This window comes from Meles meles, chromosome 11 (assembly GCF_922984935.1).
Source record: "Meles meles chromosome 11, mMelMel3.1 paternal haplotype, whole genome shotgun sequence".
In the NCBI taxonomy this organism is placed as follows: domain Eukaryota; kingdom Metazoa; phylum Chordata; class Mammalia; order Carnivora; family Mustelidae; genus Meles; species Meles meles.
Genome location: NC_060076.1, coordinates 86830487 through 86851306, shown reverse-complemented (window position 1 = coordinate 86851306; position 20820 = coordinate 86830487). Strand labels below are relative to the sequence as shown.

The 20820-nt window shown below is 45.3% G+C and overlaps 1 protein-coding gene across 2 annotated transcripts in view; it reads right to left on the bottom strand.

Annotated features, from left to right (window-relative positions):
- Positions 1 to 20820, bottom strand: part of TRPM3 (transient receptor potential cation channel subfamily M member 3) — a 495097-nt gene that overhangs the window by 81468 nt on the left and 392809 nt on the right. For both annotated transcript variants that reach the window (XM_046022643.1, XM_046022644.1), the window contains exons 10-12: positions 13247 to 13347; positions 11731 to 11865; positions 7485 to 7535 (exon numbers count right to left, since the gene is read on the bottom strand). In XM_046022643.1, coding sequence (XP_045878599.1) covers positions 7485 to 7535; positions 11731 to 11865; positions 13247 to 13347 — 287 coding nt within the window. The remainder of the gene's footprint in view (positions 1 to 7484; positions 7536 to 11730; positions 11866 to 13246; positions 13348 to 20820) is intronic.

Here is a 20820-nt window from a genome sequence, read left to right as displayed (position 1 = left end):
GCCTAGGAAGCCTCACATATATTTTGGAGAGACCAGAGGGCTCTGTCTGCTTTGGTCTTAACGGAGGACCCACCCCGATAGCGTGGGAGGTTTCTGCCGCTTACAGAAGTGGCTCATAGCCACGGCGGTGGCTCTCCAACTTTGGTGGCATCAGAATCACCTGGCGAACTTGGTGACCGTGCCAAGCACTGGCTTTAATGTATGGGCTTCTCCGTGCCTTGTTGGCTTTCTGGGTGATTCTGAGATACACCCAAGTGTGTGCTAAATAAGATGGGTCAGGTGGGCTCACACGGCCGAATCAGAAAACTCATGGTGTATAATCACTGTCATTAGGAAATCAGCTTCCGTTTTTGCAGAACCGAGGGTAGGTTATCCGTTACCCATACTCAGCTTTGCTATGGCCAACAGCCCCCATCTGAAGGGCATTCAGGGCTAGAGGGGGCCCACTGTAGCCTTCCACCAAACCTATAGCTTTGATGGTGTTACCAATCTCTGTATTCCCGGTGTCTTCTACAGTGACTGGTGTGTGGTCGGCATTCGGGAGGTTTCTGTGGTGAAGCTGCGGATGAGTGAAACAGTGCGATTCATTGATGTGGTTGGGATCTGGTCTCAGTTTCAGATTTCTCGGTACTGTGTTCTGGTCAGTAACACAACTAACTAGCCACAGTCTCTGGGTCGCCCTGTCTGGGAGAGCCCCGCGTTACTGTGGAAATTCGACTTGAAAGAGGCCGATGGCTCTGTGGGTATTGTCAGAGGAGCAGGAGCAAAGGGATAGGAGTTGTCGTCCCAGCCCACCGCAGAGGAGAGCCTCGTGCTACTCTTTAGACTGGCTTGCTGCCTCTGCACAGTTCCAGCCCGTCGGGTTCTACCTCTCCCTTGGCTTGGGGCACAAAGCATGTGGCTTTGGGGGGCCTCAGGCAGAGAACACCTCCCACCCTTGAGCTTGGCTCATCAGAACCCCACCCAAAAGTTGCTGTCATAAAAATGGCCTTATTCTCCTCCTCGCCATGCTCGGAATTCCGCCATCTCCTCTGAGGAGCTCATCAGTCTAACAGAACTAGCAAGGGAAGCTCCCTTTGGGCTATTAGAACTGCCTGACCTCTTTAGGCCAAGCATGGCAACAACAGAGGAAAGAGAACTCGGAGGAAGTTTTAAGATGGTAACTGTCTATGTGTTACCCTTTCCACAAACGCGAAACTGAGTTTGAAAATATTCCTCCTGCAACCGCTTTTCTGCACTGTGTGGGGGCAGGGGAACAAGGCTGCGAGTTTCTGTCTCGACGGGCTGTACCCGACGGGTAGGCGGGCCTCTTCTTTCAAGAGTAGAAGAGCTCGAGAGGCTGGACGCGCGTGGGTCGGCCTCCTCTCTTCTGCATTTGGCTCCTATAAGGATGACCCGCCGAGGAGGTCCTGCCTTTGTGTTATTTTCCTGGGCATGGTGCGGCCGGCAGAGGAAACAACAGTGGCTGGGAATCAACTGCCCTGGGCTTCTTTCTGTCTGTCCTTCACAAATCAACTGGTTTCCTGCAAGGCCTCAGGTTTCTTCCCTGTACAAAGGGTGGAACTCGATGGCCTCTATTGTCTGTAACGCCCAAGTACCAGGTTACAGAAACAAACCTACGAGATGTAGTGTGATGCTTTCAGAAGGAGGGCATAGCAAGTCTATGAATGCGTGCTTATTTTTAATCCCGTAAGAATTTTCTCAATTTAAAACACATGAGTAACAGCGAACCTAACACCTATATATTTTCTTTTGAGACACCGATGTGTGAATGTCAGTTTGAGTTCTAAGAACAAGACGCCAGTATTGCCTGAAGACCGACAGGGAGTGTCAAGGACGACGCTTTGGGATTGTCTGTAGGAGTAGGGGTTACCAGAAAAGGGATAATGGTAAAATTCAAAATAATCAAAATTTGAGAAGGGCAAAGAAAACGTTTTTGCCAATGATTATATTCATAAAGGACTCTTAGGTTTATATACTACCAAGGAAGGTGCTGGGATCTTTTTTTTGTAGGAACTTCTCATGTAAAGCTTGATTATTTTGAAGTGATTTACATGGGATCTGGTATCAAGCCAGAGAAGGGATTCAAGGAAGGAACAGTCTTGGTTCTGCCCAGCTTTGAGCAAAGGCCTTCAAGGAACGGGCTGGCCTTCTGTTTGACCACAAGGGGGCGATGTTCACCGGACCGAACCCAATGGCGGTTCCATCAGCATTTTACCTGCCGGTTCTGTTTTGTGTGTGTAATAAGGCGATGTAAATGAATAGGGCAGATTGGAGGATTTGGAAATCAGGAGTCAGATGCCCTTGTTGAAGTGATATCTGGAGGAGGGACAGCTTACTTTACCAAGTAATGTGTTTGAAAGCCTGCAAGACTGACTGCATCTGTTTTCTTCCCCCAGAGTCTTTGAAAGCAAGGACATTTAGGGAAATTCGTTTCACAATTTTTACTGGGGAGAATGGAAACCTTTTGGGGAAGAAGAAATAGATTTCATAAAATTAATAAAATCGGGTACCATTTTAGCCTCTTTGGATTACTGTATCCTGGATGAACTCTGAAGGGGATGGGAACATTTGGGGTATGTCTGATGTGCTGGGCTGATGACCTTAGCCACCTGTGACCTTAGATGTCAAAAACACAGAGAACAGCCCGCAGTAGGACCCCACAATGGAAATAGCACTGGGCTGGACTGTGGTCCAGCTCTGCTTCTCTGTGACCCTGGGCAGGTGACTTCCTTTCTCTGTGCCTCAGTTTACACTCTGCAAACAGGGACAACAGTGCAAACAGGCACTTTGGACAGCGTCACTTTGAAGGTCATGTCTATTTCTAGAGGTCCAATTTTTCTGATCTGTACCTGGCAGGCTGCCCTTATTTCTATGCTGCCTGGGTCCCGGGCCAAGGCTATTGTCCAGAGCGTGCAGAGTTGACGTAGTTCCCATTAACCACCCTTGAAATGTGGTCAGTGGAGCTGAGGACTCAGAGACAGGACAGTAAAGGACTAGACAGAGATGGTGTTGTGCTCATCGCATCCACCTCCTTTGGAAAAAGCAGAGACACCACAGGTAATGTCCAAAAACCTTCTGGAAGAGTCTTCCTTCTCCTGGATGCTTTCCAAAGAGGAAGCCAACAGTAATACTGGAGAAAGCTTCTTCTGTCGTTTCTGGTCTTCCCTCCTTCCTCTTTTGGTTATTACTTTGGTAACTGGTAATGCCTGAGCACTTACGTCCCCTTCCATGCCTCAACAACACATGGCAAGCCATGTGACTCAAATAATTTGATCCACAGAGTGAAACAGAGAAGCCTGGCTCTGTCGGCAGGTAAAATCTGACAACAGGAAAACATTGCTCCTTTTTCTTGTGCCATGGGCTACTTCTCTGAAGCTAAGTTTTAATCCACGCCATCCTAAAGATGACTTTTAACTAAGAGTTTAAACGCATGTATGGATCTGCTCTTCTGAATATACTCTTTTTCAGAAGTCAACTCATGATATTGCTGTCAGATTTCAGCTGTTCAGGAAACACATTTTGTGGAAACTTGCAACAAGCATTCAAAAGAAGGTTGTTTCCTTCTGAGGTATGTAAAGGTGTAAAACGATTGCTGGTCATTGAGTTTACCAAGGAAGGGTGTTCCAAAGTCTATTCTGGCCACAGTTTATGGAAGAGAGGACATTCCCTCAATATTCAGCTTCGTTACAGACCAGGCAATCTTTTACAAAATAAAAATCCTTTTGCAAATCTGCATGAATTCAGCAGATGGGATTATGAAAATGTCCTTTCTTTATCCAAAGACTGTCTAAAATGCTTCCCCACCCTTTCGTTCTGCCAAAGCTCTGGCTCTTAATTCCCATGTGAATGACATTAAACTACCATAATTTCACAACCACCTCTATATAATACTCAACGATCACCCTCCCTTTGTGGGGAATAATAGTACAGGTCATCCAAAGTATTAGCACATTTAAGTTAGGAAAGAAAAGCTAGTACTTTAAAACACAGAGAGGCACAAATCAAGCAGACAGTTAGCTTCTAAAAATGGCAAGTTAGATTTCGCGGAAAAGCAGACAGACTCGGGCTGCTCTGGATTAATGTGGCCTTGTTGCGTCCGATGGATTTATGCAGAAAAGCAGTTCCGGGAAGTGTGTTAGCTTCTATCATTTAAAATTTCTGATGGATGCTGTATAACCAGCTTTTTAACCTCCTGGCTCTTAGATTGTTCCCTTGATACAAATAATTTGAGAGTCAGTTCTCCAAAGTTGGTTCTGTTGATGTCAAAGGAGAGCTGGACTTGGAGATATCCTGCTGTTACCTGGGACCGTCGGGTGATTCCTAAAGGCACTCCCCGGGTTCCTACGAGTTATTTGCTTTTGATTTTCCAGGCATGTCATTGAACACTATGTTTAAGGTTCAGAACTATGTTCCTAACACAGGAGTAGCATTTCACACCAGGGCTTATCACTCTATTGTTTCATATTTTTTGGTCACAGATCACCTCAATTAACAGGTAACATAAAGTCCTACAATCCTAAGGCACAAAGCACATGCTAATTACCAACTTCCTTAATTTTGAAAATGGCTTAACCTGCCCAAGATTTTCTTAGCATTTTTAAACCTAGCTTCTGCAGACCCTGCGTATCGCATTGGCCTAAATTGCTGGATGTAATCTGGAACCATCTGGAACCATCTGAAGAAGATGGGCATCGATGTTAACTTCTCTCATTTACTTCTTTCTTTTTTTCTTTTAAGATTTTATTATTATTTTTTATTTGAGAGAGAGCAAGAGAGAGCATAAGCGGGGGGAAAGGCAGATGGAGAGGGAGAAGCAGGCTTCCCGCTGAGCAGGGACCCCCCAACGCGGGACTCGATCCCAGGACCCTGGCATCATGACTTGAGCTGAAGGCAGACACTCAACCGACTGAGCCACCCAGGAGCCCTTCTATCATTTACTTCCTAAGAAAACACAAAGGCCCCTCATTCTGAGCTCCCTTCATCCATATAACACGAAACGTAGACTTCCTGCTCCTTTGGCTTCCATGGTTATCGGTTCTCGTTGTTAAGTCAGGGGCTCACCTCGTCCACAGAAGTAAACAGGCGTCTGCTTTTCCTGTCCCTCTCTCTTCCCAAGCGAAGAAAAGAAACACAGGCTGTCTGTTTCTCCCCACCCACCTGGCAGTCTCTTTTCCCAGGTAAAAGGATAACTTGTTCCTAAGCCAGCTCAGAACTACCCTGGGTCATTTGCAATCACTTTTTCCAGTTACCGAATCAGTATGTAAATGAATCCTTATATATTTTTGTTCCAATATTTGGATCACACTTGAAAGAAAACTAAGACAGCTCCTAACACTCCTTCCTCCCCAATCCTCACATCCCATTCTCTCTTGTTAGTTTGTATTGCTTCTGAAGTACATCTTTATCTGAGAAGTTTAAAAAAAAACGCTACCTTAAAAATACATGCCTTCTAATGCCAGTGACGTGAGCGACTGAAGAGGCAGGGAGTGGGATTTCAGAAGGGAGGAAATGGTGTTGCAAAGCAGAGCCCTCCAAGGAAGAGAACCTAACAGGAGGGAGTTTGATCATTTGTACTCAATGAAACCTAACTGCAAAAATCCCTTTGAAAATCGGCAAAATATTGAGAAACCGGGACGGGGGGAGGGAGGTGAATCAGTGACTTTATCTGAAGGCTCGAATTGGCCTATGGCTGACGTTGAGGGACAAAGGCACAGCTGTCTCTTCGGAAAGTCTCACAATTTCTGCAGTGACCCAGACTCGCTCTAGGTGATGGGGGAGGGGATGATATCTCCTTTACTATTTAGAAACCCTCAGGACGTTTTGTGGTACACGAGCAACAAATACCTTGGCAGAGAATATGCGTTAGATGTGTACACTTAATCTTTCAAGATCCTTCCCCCAATTTAGTTTCCAGGCAATTTTAAGCCAGAATAAATCACATGAAATTGGAAGGCTCGAGGATAAGAGAAATGGCTCTGTTGGGGGCAGATGTGCTTCTGGCTCTAAATGGGGCAAATCAGGGAAAGATGTGGTCTTGGTAAAGACCACCTGGTTGGGCTGGGGGTAGAGATTGCGCAGTGTCTGTTTCTCTCACTTTGAAGGCTTCACTCACTCACACAGATGAAAAACCCTTCAGTAAGTTTGTGTGGAGATGAGAGGAAAGTCTCTAAGAGCCAGCCGAAGGTTTTTGTTTGTTTTTTTATACCCTTTACTCATTACTAGCAAAGGTCTAGCTACTTAATAGGTACATTCTCAGCAGCCCCAGGACATTTACTCGGCCTTTCAAGGGAAACAAACTTCTAAGGGAAGTTCTAGTCAATGACTCCATATGAGATGAAGGGATCGTATTCTAGTTTTGTACTCTAGTTATAGCCTTCTCTGAGTAGGTCCCTGTGGGCTTTGGTGAAGAATTGCTATGGACTGGTGGGTGGGGTGCCTCTGTGTGCACGGGGGTGGGAAAAGTGCCCCCATCTATTTCGTCCTCTGGAGTTAGAAGAGCAGTGTCTGGGAATGCTGTCAAGGTTTCAGAATGAAGTCAGTTACCTCTGAGAGAGAGCGAAGGGAGCGAAACAACAAGCACTTGGCTAAGATTAAACATAGCTTCCCTGCCCCTCACTCTTCCCATCTATACACGGGAACCGTACTATATAATAATGATAATTAAGTAACAATTCGACTCCATAGAATTGTCACGACGATGAAACGAGCTGCGATGTACGGTAGGCTCAGATCAGTCCCACACACCTCGTCCTCGCTAAAGGTCTGGCACTCTTGGATGCCTGTTAATCAGGATCTGAGTTTGAACTCCGCCTCTTCCCTAACCACACCCTCTATGTCTGTAAAATGGGAATAATTCTCCTTGATCCAAACCTCCTGGCTGCTTGTCCCCCCCTCCGCCCCCAACACACACCATCAAGGTAGATGGTAACGTGAAAAAAATCTACCGGAAAAAAACCAAGTCTTAGCAGAATGGAATGCACATAGGTGTTTTCGTCTCTGATGCTCTGAGACTTTCTGAGCCGGGTTTCCTGCGCTCTGCATAATGTTAGAAAGGACAGTGACGCAAGGCCTCAGAAGCTAGGACGTGAAGATCCCGTCTATGGTTAGTCCAACGACATAGAAACTAGCTCCCCAGACGGTAAGGGGCGTGTGGGAGAAAACAGGCAGTGGCATAAATCCACCCAGCGTGGTGCGAAGCTCTCAAAAACATGACGCGTTCTGCCTTCCAAAAACATTATGTCCAGTGAAAGCATCTAAAACCACAGAGGCGGGAGATGAAACCGCAGCTGCATTGTAAGCAGAGATGTCTTCGTTAAAAGGCAACACACACACACACACGCACACACACACATACAGTGTCCTGAAATGAGGGGGCTCGCGGGGACGGGACCGCTCTGGCAGCTCATGCAAAGCAGAGGCGCTTTCTAATCACAGCAAGCAGTCAAGACAGGCCTCCGACCTACAGTCGGGAGGGTTCTTACCTTTTTGACATCCCTGACCAAGTGGTACAATGTGTTTGAGGGCCCATGTCTCTGAAAACAATAAAGAAGAATCAGATGGATTTGTGGGTCATGGGCTCTCGTCGGTAAGGCAAGAAGGTTCTGGAAGGAAGGGTTCTGGCCGGAGGAGGGGCAGTTCTTTAAGATGAACCTTGTTGTAGTTGCTCAGTTGTACCTGTCTTCTCTAAACAAACCCGCTGGCAGATTTTTGGATTGGGGTTCCTCGAGAAAAAGCAGTTGAGGTTCTAGGTTCAAGCTTTGTAAAGGAGGTTGTCAACTCTGTGGACGGCTGGACCAAAACATCATTAAAGAGGCTAGTTTTGAGGCGGGGGTTGGGGGGAGACAAAGGGGCCAATTTAGAGCACTGGAAATATGCCTTAGCACATGACCGATCACAACTTGTTACCCATCATGAATGAGCAATTGTCCAACACGCGTTGGCAAAGTTTTCCATAAATGGCCAAGGAATCACTCTTTTACACTTCATAGGTCGTATACTTTGCAAGGCAACTGTTCGAATCTGCCATGGTGCAAAAGCAGCCAGAGACAGTATGTCAACAAATGAGCCTGCCCATGTATCAATAAATCTTTATGGACACCAAAAGAGAATCAAATTTCATAGAATTTTAATATGTCACAAAATATCATTCTTCTACTGATTTTTTCAATCATTAAAAAATGTTTAAAAAACCATTTTTAGCTTGCAGGCCATATTTAAAAAAAAAAGGCAGTGGGCTGGATTTGATTCTTTGGTAGCATTTTGCTCAAATCTAAAGAAAAAGCCACAGGCTCTTGGCAGAAAAAGAGAGGCTAATGTGAAATGACTTGCCATCCCACCGTCTTTCAGGAATAGGAACGCTAGATGGCATACAGGATGCCCAGTTAAATTTGAATTTCAGATAAATGAGAAATATGTTTTAGTATAAGTATATCCCAAATATTTCATGGGACATGCTCATATTAGAAATTACTCATTGTCTACCTGGGATTCAAATTTAACTGGATTTTTATTTGCAAAATCTAGTGACCCTATTGGAGAATCTCAAACAGTGATGGCAAATCCTTCAGCAGTGCGGGAACACATTCAGGTATGGAGACGATTCCTGGGTATGGCCTCAACTACCTGCCCACTCATGTGACACGCTTCCCAGAATTCTTCTTCCACTGAGGAACGCAGTCTGATATAGATATTAAACACACAGATTCTGGAGTCAGAATGCCGGCCTCCATCCCCACCTCTATTCTATTTTATTTATTTTACTGAAAACCCCATTTTTCTTTTTTCCCCCTGGCTTTATTGAGATATAATAAGACATGGTGTCAGTTGAAGGTACACAATGTGATTTGTTTATCACAATAATGTTAGTTAACACACCTTCACCTAACACAATTATCATTTCATTGTTGTTGTTATGGTGAGAACATCAAAGCTCTGATCTCATGGCAACTTTCAATTATAATACAATGTGGTGTTGTTGATTATAGTCTCCAACCTGTACATTAGATCCCTGGAATTTATTTGTCTTGTAGTTGAAAGTTTATACCCTTTGGCTAACATCTCTCGTTTTCCCACCCTTAAGCCCCCAAAATGTTGAGGCTCCTCCAAAATGCATTTTTATATCTGGCTCCCTTTTCAAATATTAGTTGACCATATATGCATGTGTTTAGTGCTGGGCTTTTGACTCTGTGATACAGACAGTTTAACATTATTAACACCTGGAATCCATGAACATGGGATATCTTTCCATTTATTTGTGTCTTCTTCAGTTTCTTTAATCAATGTCTTATAATTTTTGCTTTATAGATCTTTTACTTCTTGGTGAAAATTATCTCTAAGTATTTTATAGCTTTTGATGCTGTTGTAAATAGGACTGTCTTATTCTCTTCAGATTGTTCATCGTTAGTGTATAGACATGCAACTGCTTTTTGTAAGTTGATTTTGTATTGTTAAACTCTACTGGGTTCCTTTATTAGTTCTAACAGTTGCTTTGTTTTGTTTTGTTTGGTCAAATCTTTAGGATTTTCTGTATACATATTCATGTTATCAGCAAAGACAATTTTACTTCTTCCTTTCCAAACTGGGTGCCTGTTTTTTCCCTGCCTCTCTCCCTATTGAGATAATATGAGTTTTGTCTTTCATTCTATTAATGTGATGTGCATTTATTGATTTGCATATATTGAACCATCCTTGCATTTAGGGATGGAATCCCATTTGGGGATTTTCTTTTCTTTTTTTTTTTTTAAGATTTTGTTTTTTTATTTATTTGACAGAGAGAGGGAGATCACAAGTAGGCAGAGAGGCAGGCAGAGAGAGAGGAGGAAGCAGGCTCCCCACTGAGCAGAGAGCCCGATGCAGGACTTGATCTCAGGACCCCGAGATCATGACCTGAGCTGAAGGCAGAGGTTTAACCCACTGAGCCACTCAGGTGCCCGTGTATGATCTTTTTAAGTGCTGGTGAATTTCAACTGCTACTATTTTGTTGAGAATTTTTGGACCTATGTTCATCAGGGATATTAGCCTATAGTTTTATTTTCTTGTAGTGTCCTTATCTTGTTTTAGTGTCAGTGTTTTGCTGGCCTCCTAAAATAATTTTGGGAGTGTTGCCTCCTCTTCAAGTTTTTTGGAAAGCTGGACAAGAATTGGGGTTAATTATTTAAATATTTGGTAGAATTCACCTGTGAAGCCACCTACTCCTGGGCTTTTCTTTGTCAGGAAGTTTTTGATTACTGATTCCATCTCCTTACTTATTATTGGTCTGTTCAAATTTTTCTGTTTCTTCATGATTCAGATTTGGTCAGTTGCATGTTTCTAGGAATTTATCAATTTCTCTTATGGCTAATCATCGACCTTTTGGTGATGACAGAAACTGGGATTTCCTCTGCTATCATTTCAGTCCATTATTCTTACTGGGAGTGTCACTATGCAGAACCAAGAAAAATCTGCAGAGAAAACAGAAACCTGGAGCTGCTCTGCCAAACTGTTTTCTAGTTCCAGCAGCAAGATGGAGATAGAGCCAGGGCAGTATCACCTAACACCCTCTGCTGGCTGGGGAGAGGTCAATAAGCTCCATCTCATTAGAGCTGTGGGTGGTCGACAGAGAAGCAGTGACAAACGAGGGGAAGAATAACCTCTAAGACAGAAGTACTGGTTCAGTACTGGCTTTCTTCTTTCTTAGGCATTTTGTGACCTTAAATAAACCAATTCACTTCTTAGCCTCAGTTTTCTTATCTGTAAAATGGAGGAAAACAATACCTCTCCTTCTTTTAATATTCCAAGTAAAAGTTTATCGACCTTGATCAAGAATTCTTACATATTTAATATTGCTTCTAATGTATCATAGGAATTACTTCCCAAAAATATTAATCAAGGCTGGATTGAAAGAGTATTTGGGAAATGTAGTAAGGTTGTTTATGTAAGTATAAGCCACATTATAGTCTACTGGAGATCCAAAGGGATTTGCCTTTATGGCAAAAGAACAAGCAGCAAAAGCTATTCAGGCAGGTCCAGAATCTTTGGGAAGAAAGTTTTTCTTAACCTTCCTGAATTGTACTCTCCAAGTGTCCTGCACCCTCTTGAAGTTTCCAACATCTGCTCTTTAAACTTCTTTGGATTTTAGTGAGTATCAGCTCAGAGCCAAAGTACTTAGCTCACTGAATACTACAAACAACTTCCTAAATAGTAGTTTTTCTTTATGATTACTCCTTGGTATCCCTAGTAAATGAAGTAGCAAGTTATTATAAAATAATACAAAAAATATTTTGTGGTAACCCCAAACAAGGGGTAATTTACATCTTATTCCATTACAGAAGAAATGGAATGAATGTCATAGCTCTGAGGATAACAAGATGGTGTGGGATAGTTCATCAGTCTCCTTTGATGCTTTGAGTTAAATTAATTCTCCTCTGCTGATTGCCTCAAGTGCCCTCTGGGCTTACAGCATAAACTGGGTTCTAATTTTCAGAGCCTTGTGGGTTTGTGTAAGAATCTGAGAACGTTAGCTTTTGGTGTGATCCCATAACTTTCTGCTTTAGATGCTGACAACTGAGCAGTTAAAACAAGCGGAATCTTGGTGACTTGGTGTTGTTGTCTACAGGTCTAAGGGAGCATCTTTGAAAAATGATCCATGCATTTGGAAGGGAGGGAAGAGACTCACAGGCATGTGGGGGGCAGGAGAAGGCAAAATGAAAAAACACAGAGAAAATAAAAAGTGCCTTAGCTTGGCCCTACCGTATTGTACAATTCCTCTAGTCTGGAGATGGTGAGAAAACGGTGCATGCTTACTCCATTCTCTATGAGTAATTTCACAAAATCCACTCTGTCCAGAACTAGGGCATCCAACATGGCTTGCTCCAAAGACCCCACCTGCAAATCAAGTCACTGAGTTAGTCTGCCCCAGGCTCTAGGGATACAGTTCCTTGGTGTTCACCCGAACAGTTTAGAATGGATGCCTTTGACATCTGGTAAACCTTCAGCACATCCAAGAACATGCGAACAAGACTGTTCCCGACTCCACTTTTGGCACAGCCACAATCTCTCTTGTGTTTTGGGATCTGTCTTTGCAAACAGGATTCAAACTTTTCTAGTTCCAAAGCTATTTCCTCTCTGACTCTTTTTCTCTTCTGGGTCCTGAGAAGACATAGGGTATGCAAGAATTTCCCGTGTATTCTCTGACCAAACTTCCTGTAATGCTAGTGAAGCACCAAAGTGGCTGCTTTGCTGTCCTCCTGGCTCTGAATTAGACCCCCCGGCTACCTTGAAAAGAGGGACGCTAGTGAACAGATCTGAAAGTAGGCTTTTCCTTTTTTTCATTGTTAGACTACCTTGCTTCTGCCTCACTCATTTCCATGCAGAGACCTAGCAACTCTCAGGTCCCTGAGTCTGTCTACCAGGTTTTATTCGATTCATTTCCCAAAAACCTCCCGGTGTCCAGACTCCTTGACAAATCTTTCCAGCTAGGAACCCACTAGTGGCATTAAATAAAGACAGGGGCTTCACGATCAGGCAGCAGCTCTCTGGGGGCAAGACAGGGTTAAAGAAGACCCATCCGTGAGGGTATTGCCGTTCAGTTATTCCAGCATTAAAGTCAAATCTCAGACTGCTGGCTGCCTCCCCGGGATCCAGGCACCAACCACCCAATAGCCAATTTTCCAAGTTTTTATTTTTGGTAGTGTCCGTTGAGGGAAACGAACCAAGAACAGTTACATAAAGCCTTGGTTCCGAGTGGTGCTCGGGAATAGGGAGGACCTGTGCTCAGCCACCAGGACCAGATGGCACCTGCACGCGGGAGTTTGCTAATCCTGCGTCCGGAGGTGTGACCGAGCCATACGCTATAGCATGGGGCGCCGCTGCTCCGGAGCGGCAGCCTCAGAGGCAACCAGAAACCAACTGCTAGTTCCACGCCTTCCGTCATTTTAACGAACACGTTTTGGCCTTATATGTTTTCTCGGATGTATGGAAGAAATGACATTATTTGCAGCTGAAGGTTGCCATCAGAGCCCCCGTACCCCGCACAGGGAGATGGGAACTGTCTGGAATGTTTGCCGTTGTGCATCCAACCCAGTCGCATCGTCCACCAGGTGGCAGTGTTTCCCTAAATATGAGAAAGGGGCGGAGCCTGAGGATGGCTGCGGGGGAGGGAACATTTGCATCCTAGAGAAGAGGATGCAGTTTCTCGGAGCCGCTCCTAAGCAAATACCGTTGCCCAAGCAAGTGGGCTTTGCAGGGGTGGAGACATATACTCTACCGGCCACTGCTGCCCATAAATAAAGATCTGGCTGCGAGCGATGTCCACTCTGTTCCAGGCTAGAGCTAAGCTTAGCTGGTCGGGGGCCGAGGCATTTGCTCCTGTGCAGAGAAGGAAGAGAAAAGAGTGGGAGAGAGAAAGCAATGATCAGTTATCATAGCAAGAAGCCCTGCTCCACGACTCTCTCATCAACAGCCCTCTTCCGGAACAGTAGACTCGAATGGACAACAGGGTTTCTCATACGGGGCACTATGGGCATCTGGGGGCAGGAAAATTCTTTCCTTTGGGGACTGTCCTGCACATGGTAGGTCATTCAGCAGCATTTCTGCATCCAACCCAGTAGATGCCTATGACACCCGCACCCCAGTCATGACAACCCAGAAAGTCTCCAGACATTGCCAGATGCCTCCAGGTGGCACGAAAGAGACAAAATCAGCCCACTGAAGACCACTGCTCAACACCCTTGCTAGTCTGCGTGTGGCCCATGGAGCCGAAGCCGCAGCACCCAGGCACCTGCTAGAAATGCAGACCCTCAGGTCCCACCCTAGGTCTGCTAAATGAGAATCTATATTTTAACAAGGTCTCAGATGGCTCATTCAAGTTTGGGAAGCATTGCTCTGTAACATGTGTCTCTTTTGGTGGCCGATCACTGGTGTGAAGCATTGTTCCGATTGCATGTTGCACAGGGCTACGCCCTCATCAGCGAGTGGGCCAAGTTTGCCACTCTACTGAAAAAGAGTTAAAATCTTTTAAGAGAAAGGCAAACAAGCGGCTTAGGTTTTCTTTGATTGGTGGGTAGAAGCCACTGAAATAAACCTTCAGTTTCCCATTATTCTCCAGACTCCGTGGCTAGATGGGCGCAGTCCACCAGTGGCTATTTAAATCTAGGTTCATTAAAATTAAAACAAAACTTTTAATGCTTCAGTCACATTAGCCACTTTCCAAATGCTCGGGAGCCAGATGTGGCTGGCGGTCTTCGAATTGGAGAGTGCAGATTCAGAACAGCTCCACCATTCCCGAGAGTTCTGCAGGAACAGGGCTGGTCTAGATCAATGCAGCTGCCAAGCAGCTGGATGTGAGGCCGAGAACGGCAGGTGGGGAGAACCCTAGACTACAGTCAGGGGACCCGAGTGCCATTTTGCAGCTGTGTGACTTTGGTCCTCTCTGTACCGCTCTTCTATCACCTTGTGAAATGGGGACACTAAGAACGATCCTAGTTACTGTCTGGGATGGGAGACTGGAATGAGATCATATACGTGAATTCACATGTGAGCAGGGTTTTTGCAGTTAACAGCCTTGGTACCCTGACCAGGAGCCTTCCCTAAAGACGTGTCTGAGCTCATGCTGCTTGTGGTCCCACCAGCAGGGGTGCAGGTTTCAGAGACCGCACTCCTGCCTCAGAGTTTTTGGACATCTGCTATGTGCTAGGCAACATATTAGGCCTTGCACAAACTATTGTAGGTAATGTCCCAAATAATCCAGGGAAATGAGTCTTCTTGCCTCTGTTGACAGATGAAGATACTGAGGTTCAGAGAGTTTAAAAAGCAAATAGCTACTAACAGAAGGTGAACGGAAAAAGCACTTATGCCAGAGGTGAGATTGGGCCCCAGTGAGTTTTCCTTCATTCCACTTGTGCTGATTCTGATGTTGGTGAGGGAAGGAGGGCTAGCAAATGTCAGTACAGACATTTTTCTGGATTCTTCAGCAGTGGAGGCTCGAAGCAACGAGCTGCAGATAGGGTTGCTGGCGATGAAGCAGAGGTTCTCAAAGTCTGCTGCCCATTAGAATCACCGGGGAAGTTTTTAAAACATCCCTATGCTCGGGCTGCACCCCCAAAACAACCACATCCCCTTGCTTGGGCTGGGAGCCAGGCTCTGGTAGTTTCAAACATCTCCAGGCATTTTCAATGTGCCCCTGAGCTTGGGAACCACTGCGCTGCGTGATTCCATCTGCTGCCTCCCCTCCCCTCTTCCCTCCTCTTCGTTCTGAGATAGTGAAGTTAAGAATTGGGTGTAAGGGAACCCTCTTACACTGTTGGTGGGAATGCAAATTGGTGCAGCCACTTTGGAGAACAGTGTGGAGATTCCTGAAGAAATTAAAAATAGAGCTTCCCTATGACCCTGCAATTGCACTGCTGGGTATTTACCCCAAAGATACAGATGTAGTGAAAAGAAGGGCCATCTGTACCCCAATGTTTATTGCAGCAATGGCCACGGTCGCCAAACTGTGGAAAGAACCAAGATGCCCTTCAACGGACGAATGGATAAGGAAGATGTGGTCCATATACACGATGGAGTATTATGCCTCCATCAGAAAGGATGAATACCCAACTTTTGTAGCAACATGGACGGGACTGGAAGAGATTATGCTGAGTGAAATAAGTTAAGCAGAGAGAGTCAAGTATCATATGGTCTCACTTATTTGTGGAGCATAACAAAGAACATGGAGGACATGGGGAGATGGAGAGGAGAGGGAGTTGAGGGAAACTGGAAGGGGAGATGAACCATGAGAGACTATGGACTCTGAAAAACAACCTGAGGGTTTTGAAGGGGCGAGGGGTGGGAGGTTGGGGGAACCAGGTGGTGGGTAATAGGGAGGGCACGTATTGCATGGAGCACTGGGTGTGGTGCAAAAACAATGAATACTGTTACGCTGAAAAAAAAAAAAAAAAGAATCGGGTGAGCAAAATGTTCTCTAGATAGCACGTCTCGAATTTGAGCACAGGAATAACCTAGAGAGCTTGGGCCCCACCTCCTGAGCATCAGATTAGTGGGTCCTGGTGGGACCCGAGTTTCTGCATTTCTGGTCTCCAGGTAGTGCTGGTAAAAGGAGGATCTGAGACCTTCATTTGAATAACAAAGGCCCTAGAGCCCCCCGTGGGCCACTTACTACTCCCAGGGCAAAGGGTGTTTTGATTCTGGTGTCTACACATGGATGGGTTCGGTATAACCGCATACTTGTAGTAAATTAATGTTTGGGATGATAAGCATTAATTCAGTTTCCACAGGGATTTTTCGATGAAAAATTATTTATCACCTCCGGTGATAACATCAGAAACCGCAAACTGACACCCAGAGTAACTGGTGGAAACAAGTGATAAGTAGAAACGTGTCGGAGTGTACCGTCATCATCTGGGAGAAAAGAAAGGGCAGGCTCACTGTGGATGCATCTGGAAAGGTAGCACTTAAGCCTTTGCTTCCTTGGTCCGTGCTGACCTGCTGTGATGGTCTAACCATTCCCTTTCCATTTGTATGCCTCAAATTTGTATATCACCCCGTCAGCGGTGGCAGCACAAGTCTGAACAAGAACACAGGAGGAAGCAGCTCTCGGGGTCAGTGTGAGCTACCTGAATGTAATCACGTAAGTGTCAAGGGAAATCACAAAGCCAATGAGTCTTGACTTTTCAAAAATTGAAAATACATCACTCCGAAGAGATCCTGGGTGACAGTCTGGATCCCAGACTGCCCAACCTGGGCTAAGGATACTCCAACCATCCCAGCTGCCCAGGAGAGTCAGGCTGTTAGCACTGAAATTTACACATCCTTGGAGACCTGCCAGTCCTGCACCGACGGAGACGACTGGTCACCCTATGCCGCACTGGGGCTGCGTGCCGGAATTGCCCGGAGACCCTGAAGTAGACTCGTGCTTGGGCGCCATCCCAGAGATTCTGGTTTCATTGGTCCTGGACACCGCAGTTCTTAAAAGCTCCCCCAAGAACTTTTAAGAACAAGTGGTCCCCACCCTGTCTTCACATTAGAATCGTGGACACAAGGGGAAGAACCTTGAGTCTAGATGGTATATATTCATTCACTTACTCCCCTGGTTATCACTTATTTCCACATTAAACAAATCCAGATTTCATGCCTTCTCTTAGGGCAGGCACTATGCCAGCCTGAGGACCAAGGCGAGGAAGGCAGAGTCCATTGTCTGGAGAGCTTCCATTCTAGAGGAAGAGCTAGGTCTGTAAGTCATTCATTTATCTTTTAGGTCTCGGGCAGTCATTCATTTATCTGCTCGACAGACACTGAATACCGTCTATGGCAGGAACTATTTGAACATTGAACATCCATCCAATGGGGAGGAAGACTGCTAAGGTCACTCTGCCCAGGGCTTACTACTTACTTCTACCCACGGAGGGGGAGCACTCAGAAAGTAAAGGAATAAACAAACAGAGGAACTGTGTCCTTTCTGATAGTGTGAGTGCTGTGAAGGAGCAGAGTCATTCCCGGGAGATGTGGCACCTGTGTCTGGGGACACTTTGAGTCACTCTAAGTCAGTGTGGCAGCACCACTCTGGCTCCTCGGTCTCACAGGAAGCCCTTGGATAACCTCATAGATACAAGTCTGGGTGTCCTTTTGGGCATCTGGTTGGCCCTGGGAGGGAAAGAGAGGGTTAGATAAAGGCCCCACAGTATTGAAATGGGGCTGGGGATCCATGAGGGTCATGGTCTGGGCTAAGGACACACCATCCATATGACATTGTGGCCTCGGCTGATGCCAGACCCCAGCTGGGCATGGAGAAGGCCTTTTAAAGTGCTGGCTTCATGGTGGTTCCGTTGACGACCCAGATGGGAGTGGAGCTGTTCTGTTAGGACGAATGGACAGGAGACCTCCCTGAGAGTGACACTTGAACTGGGATCTAAATAATGAGGAAAAGCCATCATGTGAAGAAGTGGGTAGGGGGCGGGAGTGGGGGGAGCATTCCAGAAAGAGGGAACATCAGATACAAAGCCCCTGATGCGGGAATGAATGCAAGTCGGTATAAGACATTTAAAAAAAAATAGAGTTTTAATATTTCCTCTTTCTGCAGGAGGTCAGGGAAGCTTTAAGTGCATAGATAATGGTTTTAAGGGAAGGATTACTTCACTAGACAAATGAGACGAAGAAAGGCATTGTAGCAAAAAGGAACAGCCTAAGCGAGGATTGGGAGAGTTAAATACCCTGCGAGTTTGGGAAATTCACAGGAAGACACTGAGGGAGCGTTAGAAGCAAAGAAAGACGAAACCAAAATGGAAGGATGTGTACGTGACCTTGGAAGAGTTTCCCTTTATTCTGAAGACGTGGGCCAACGGCCGGAACGCCTCGTTTCAGAAATAATACAGTCACATGCATGTCTTGGAATAATTCCTTTGGCAGCTGTGTGGAGGGCACTCTGGAAGGGGCGCTGGACTGCAGCAATAAGGAACGTTTTGCTGTATTGTAGGAAAGGGATAATGACTGTCAGGAGCAGCTGGGATGGAGGGATATTTAGAAAGCACAATGGATAGCTTTGGGTAAGAGATTTAAAGGAGGGCACGAGAGAAGTCGGAAGTGGTCTCCTAACCCTAGCTTGGGAGCCCAGGTACATAATGACCAACTGAGATTGGCAATGCAAGATAAAAACAGGCCTTTGGGGGACAGCAATATGGCATTCTTGAACACACGGAGCCTAAAAATGCCTGTGGTATAACCATCCAGGTGGGAATGACCAGAGGCCATTGGATATTGAGATGCGGGGCCGAGGAAGGGTGAGTGTGGAGACAGAGATTTGGAAAACATGAGCATGAAGGTGAGAGGAAGAGAGCAGAGAATGGATCACTGAGTAACACCAGTATTTAAAAGCTGTGAAAGTAAGGCAAATATTTAGAAAGCAGTCACACACGAACACATACAGAAAACAGGGAGACGGGAAGAGAACCTGGAGATCAGGGTGCCCTAACCTTTGGGAAGAGAGACTTTTAAGAAAGAGGGGGGTGGTCATTAGGTCAAAACTGCAAAGAAGACTAGTAAAAAAGGTAAGCTTTCCTTTTTTGTTTTTGTCTTTTTTTTTTTTTAAGATCATTTATTTTACAAAGAGAGAGAGAGCTGCAGTGAGGTTGGGGGAAGGGGCAGATGGAGACAGAGAGAGAGAATCTCAAGCAGGTTCCACATCTAGCACAGAGCCCTGGGTGCTGGAGCTAGATCCCAGGACCCCAAGATCATGACCTGAACCAAAATCAAGAGTTGGATGCTCAACCACCTGAGCCATCCAGGTGCCCTGATTGGCTTTCCTTCTTTACAACTTCTTTTATTACAAGGGGCCAGGTTATGAATCTATTAGTTTATTACTTACTTCCTTTGAAGTGTAAACCTCAGTGGGCCAGGGCATCATCCTCTTTACTCACTGTTGTATTCTGAGAGTTCAGAACAGTGCTTGGCACACCATGGGTGCTCAATAACCATTTGTTGAGCAAATGAGTGAGCCTCAAAGTGTGCATTGGATTTGGCAATTAAGAAGTCTCTGGCCATGTTAGTGCATGCACCTTTAGGAGAGTGTGAGAAGAGAAGCATATCTGCAATCTCTTCCCTCAAGGAGAATGTAGTCTAATAATAATGGAGGTGGTGGGACGCCTGGGTGGCTCAGTCGGTTGAGCATCTGCCTTCGGCTCAGGTCATGATCCCAGGGTCTTGGGATTGAGTCCCGCATCGGGCTTCTTGCTCAGGAGGGAGCCTGCCTCTCCCTCTGCCTGCTGTTCCCTCTGCTTGTGCTCTCTCTCTCTGACAAATCTCAAAAAAAGAAAAAAAGAATGGCGGTGGGATGGGATAAAGGGAGAGCTAGGACAAGTCTACAAACCACTCTATCAAAGAACAAAGTGGTTAAGTGCTATAGAAGCGACACGCATAAGCCCAGAACACTTCTTTGTCAGCTGTGCCACTTTGAGGAGGAAATAGACTTTGATTCTAGCAGGGAAGGGTGGTGGAGATTTGAACACATGGCCTGTGTGGTAAGCTGAATGATGACCACACCCCTCAAAGTTGTGCATGCCCTGATCCCGGGAACCAGGGAAGATATTCCTTTATATGGCGGAGAGACTTCATAAATGCAATTAAATTAAGAATTTTGAGACGAGGAGGTTAGACTGGCTTATCTGGTGGGCTCAATGCGATATAATCACACAAGGGTCCTTATAAGAGGGAGGCAAGGGATTCAAAGGAGTCCTAGGACATGTGAAGATGAAAGCATCGGTTAGACCAAGACAATCAAGGAGCCACAAGTCAAGGATTGTGAACAGCCTCTGGTAGCTGAAAAAGGCAAGGAAGTGATTCTCCCCCGAAGCTTTCAGAAGGAACATAACCCTGCTGATACCTTAATTTTAGACTTCTAGCCTCCAAAATTTTAAGAGAATGAATTTTTTTTTGTTTTAAGTTACTAAGTTTGAGGGAATTTGTTATAGTAAAAGAAAACACTATTAGCCATTAACAATACTATTGAAGGTAAACCATCAAGATAAGAAGATAAAATGGAGTTGAGAAAGCAGGAGTATTTTACACGTTGGCTATAGTGCCGAGCAGAATTCTCAAACTTTAATGTGTGTATGACTCATCTGGGAATCTTGCTTAAATGGCGACTCTGACTCAGTTGGTCTGGGGAGGGACTCCTAATCCTTTCTCTTTCAGCAGCACTCATTACTTCCGTGAGCAATGATTGATCTTCTGCCTGTACTCTTTCTCCCTTTCCTCTCCTCTACCTTTCGATTTTAGAATATACCATTATATTTTTAGAGTTTTACTGGGTTCTGGTAATTATGCTTACATTTCCATTACTAATATTTGAAT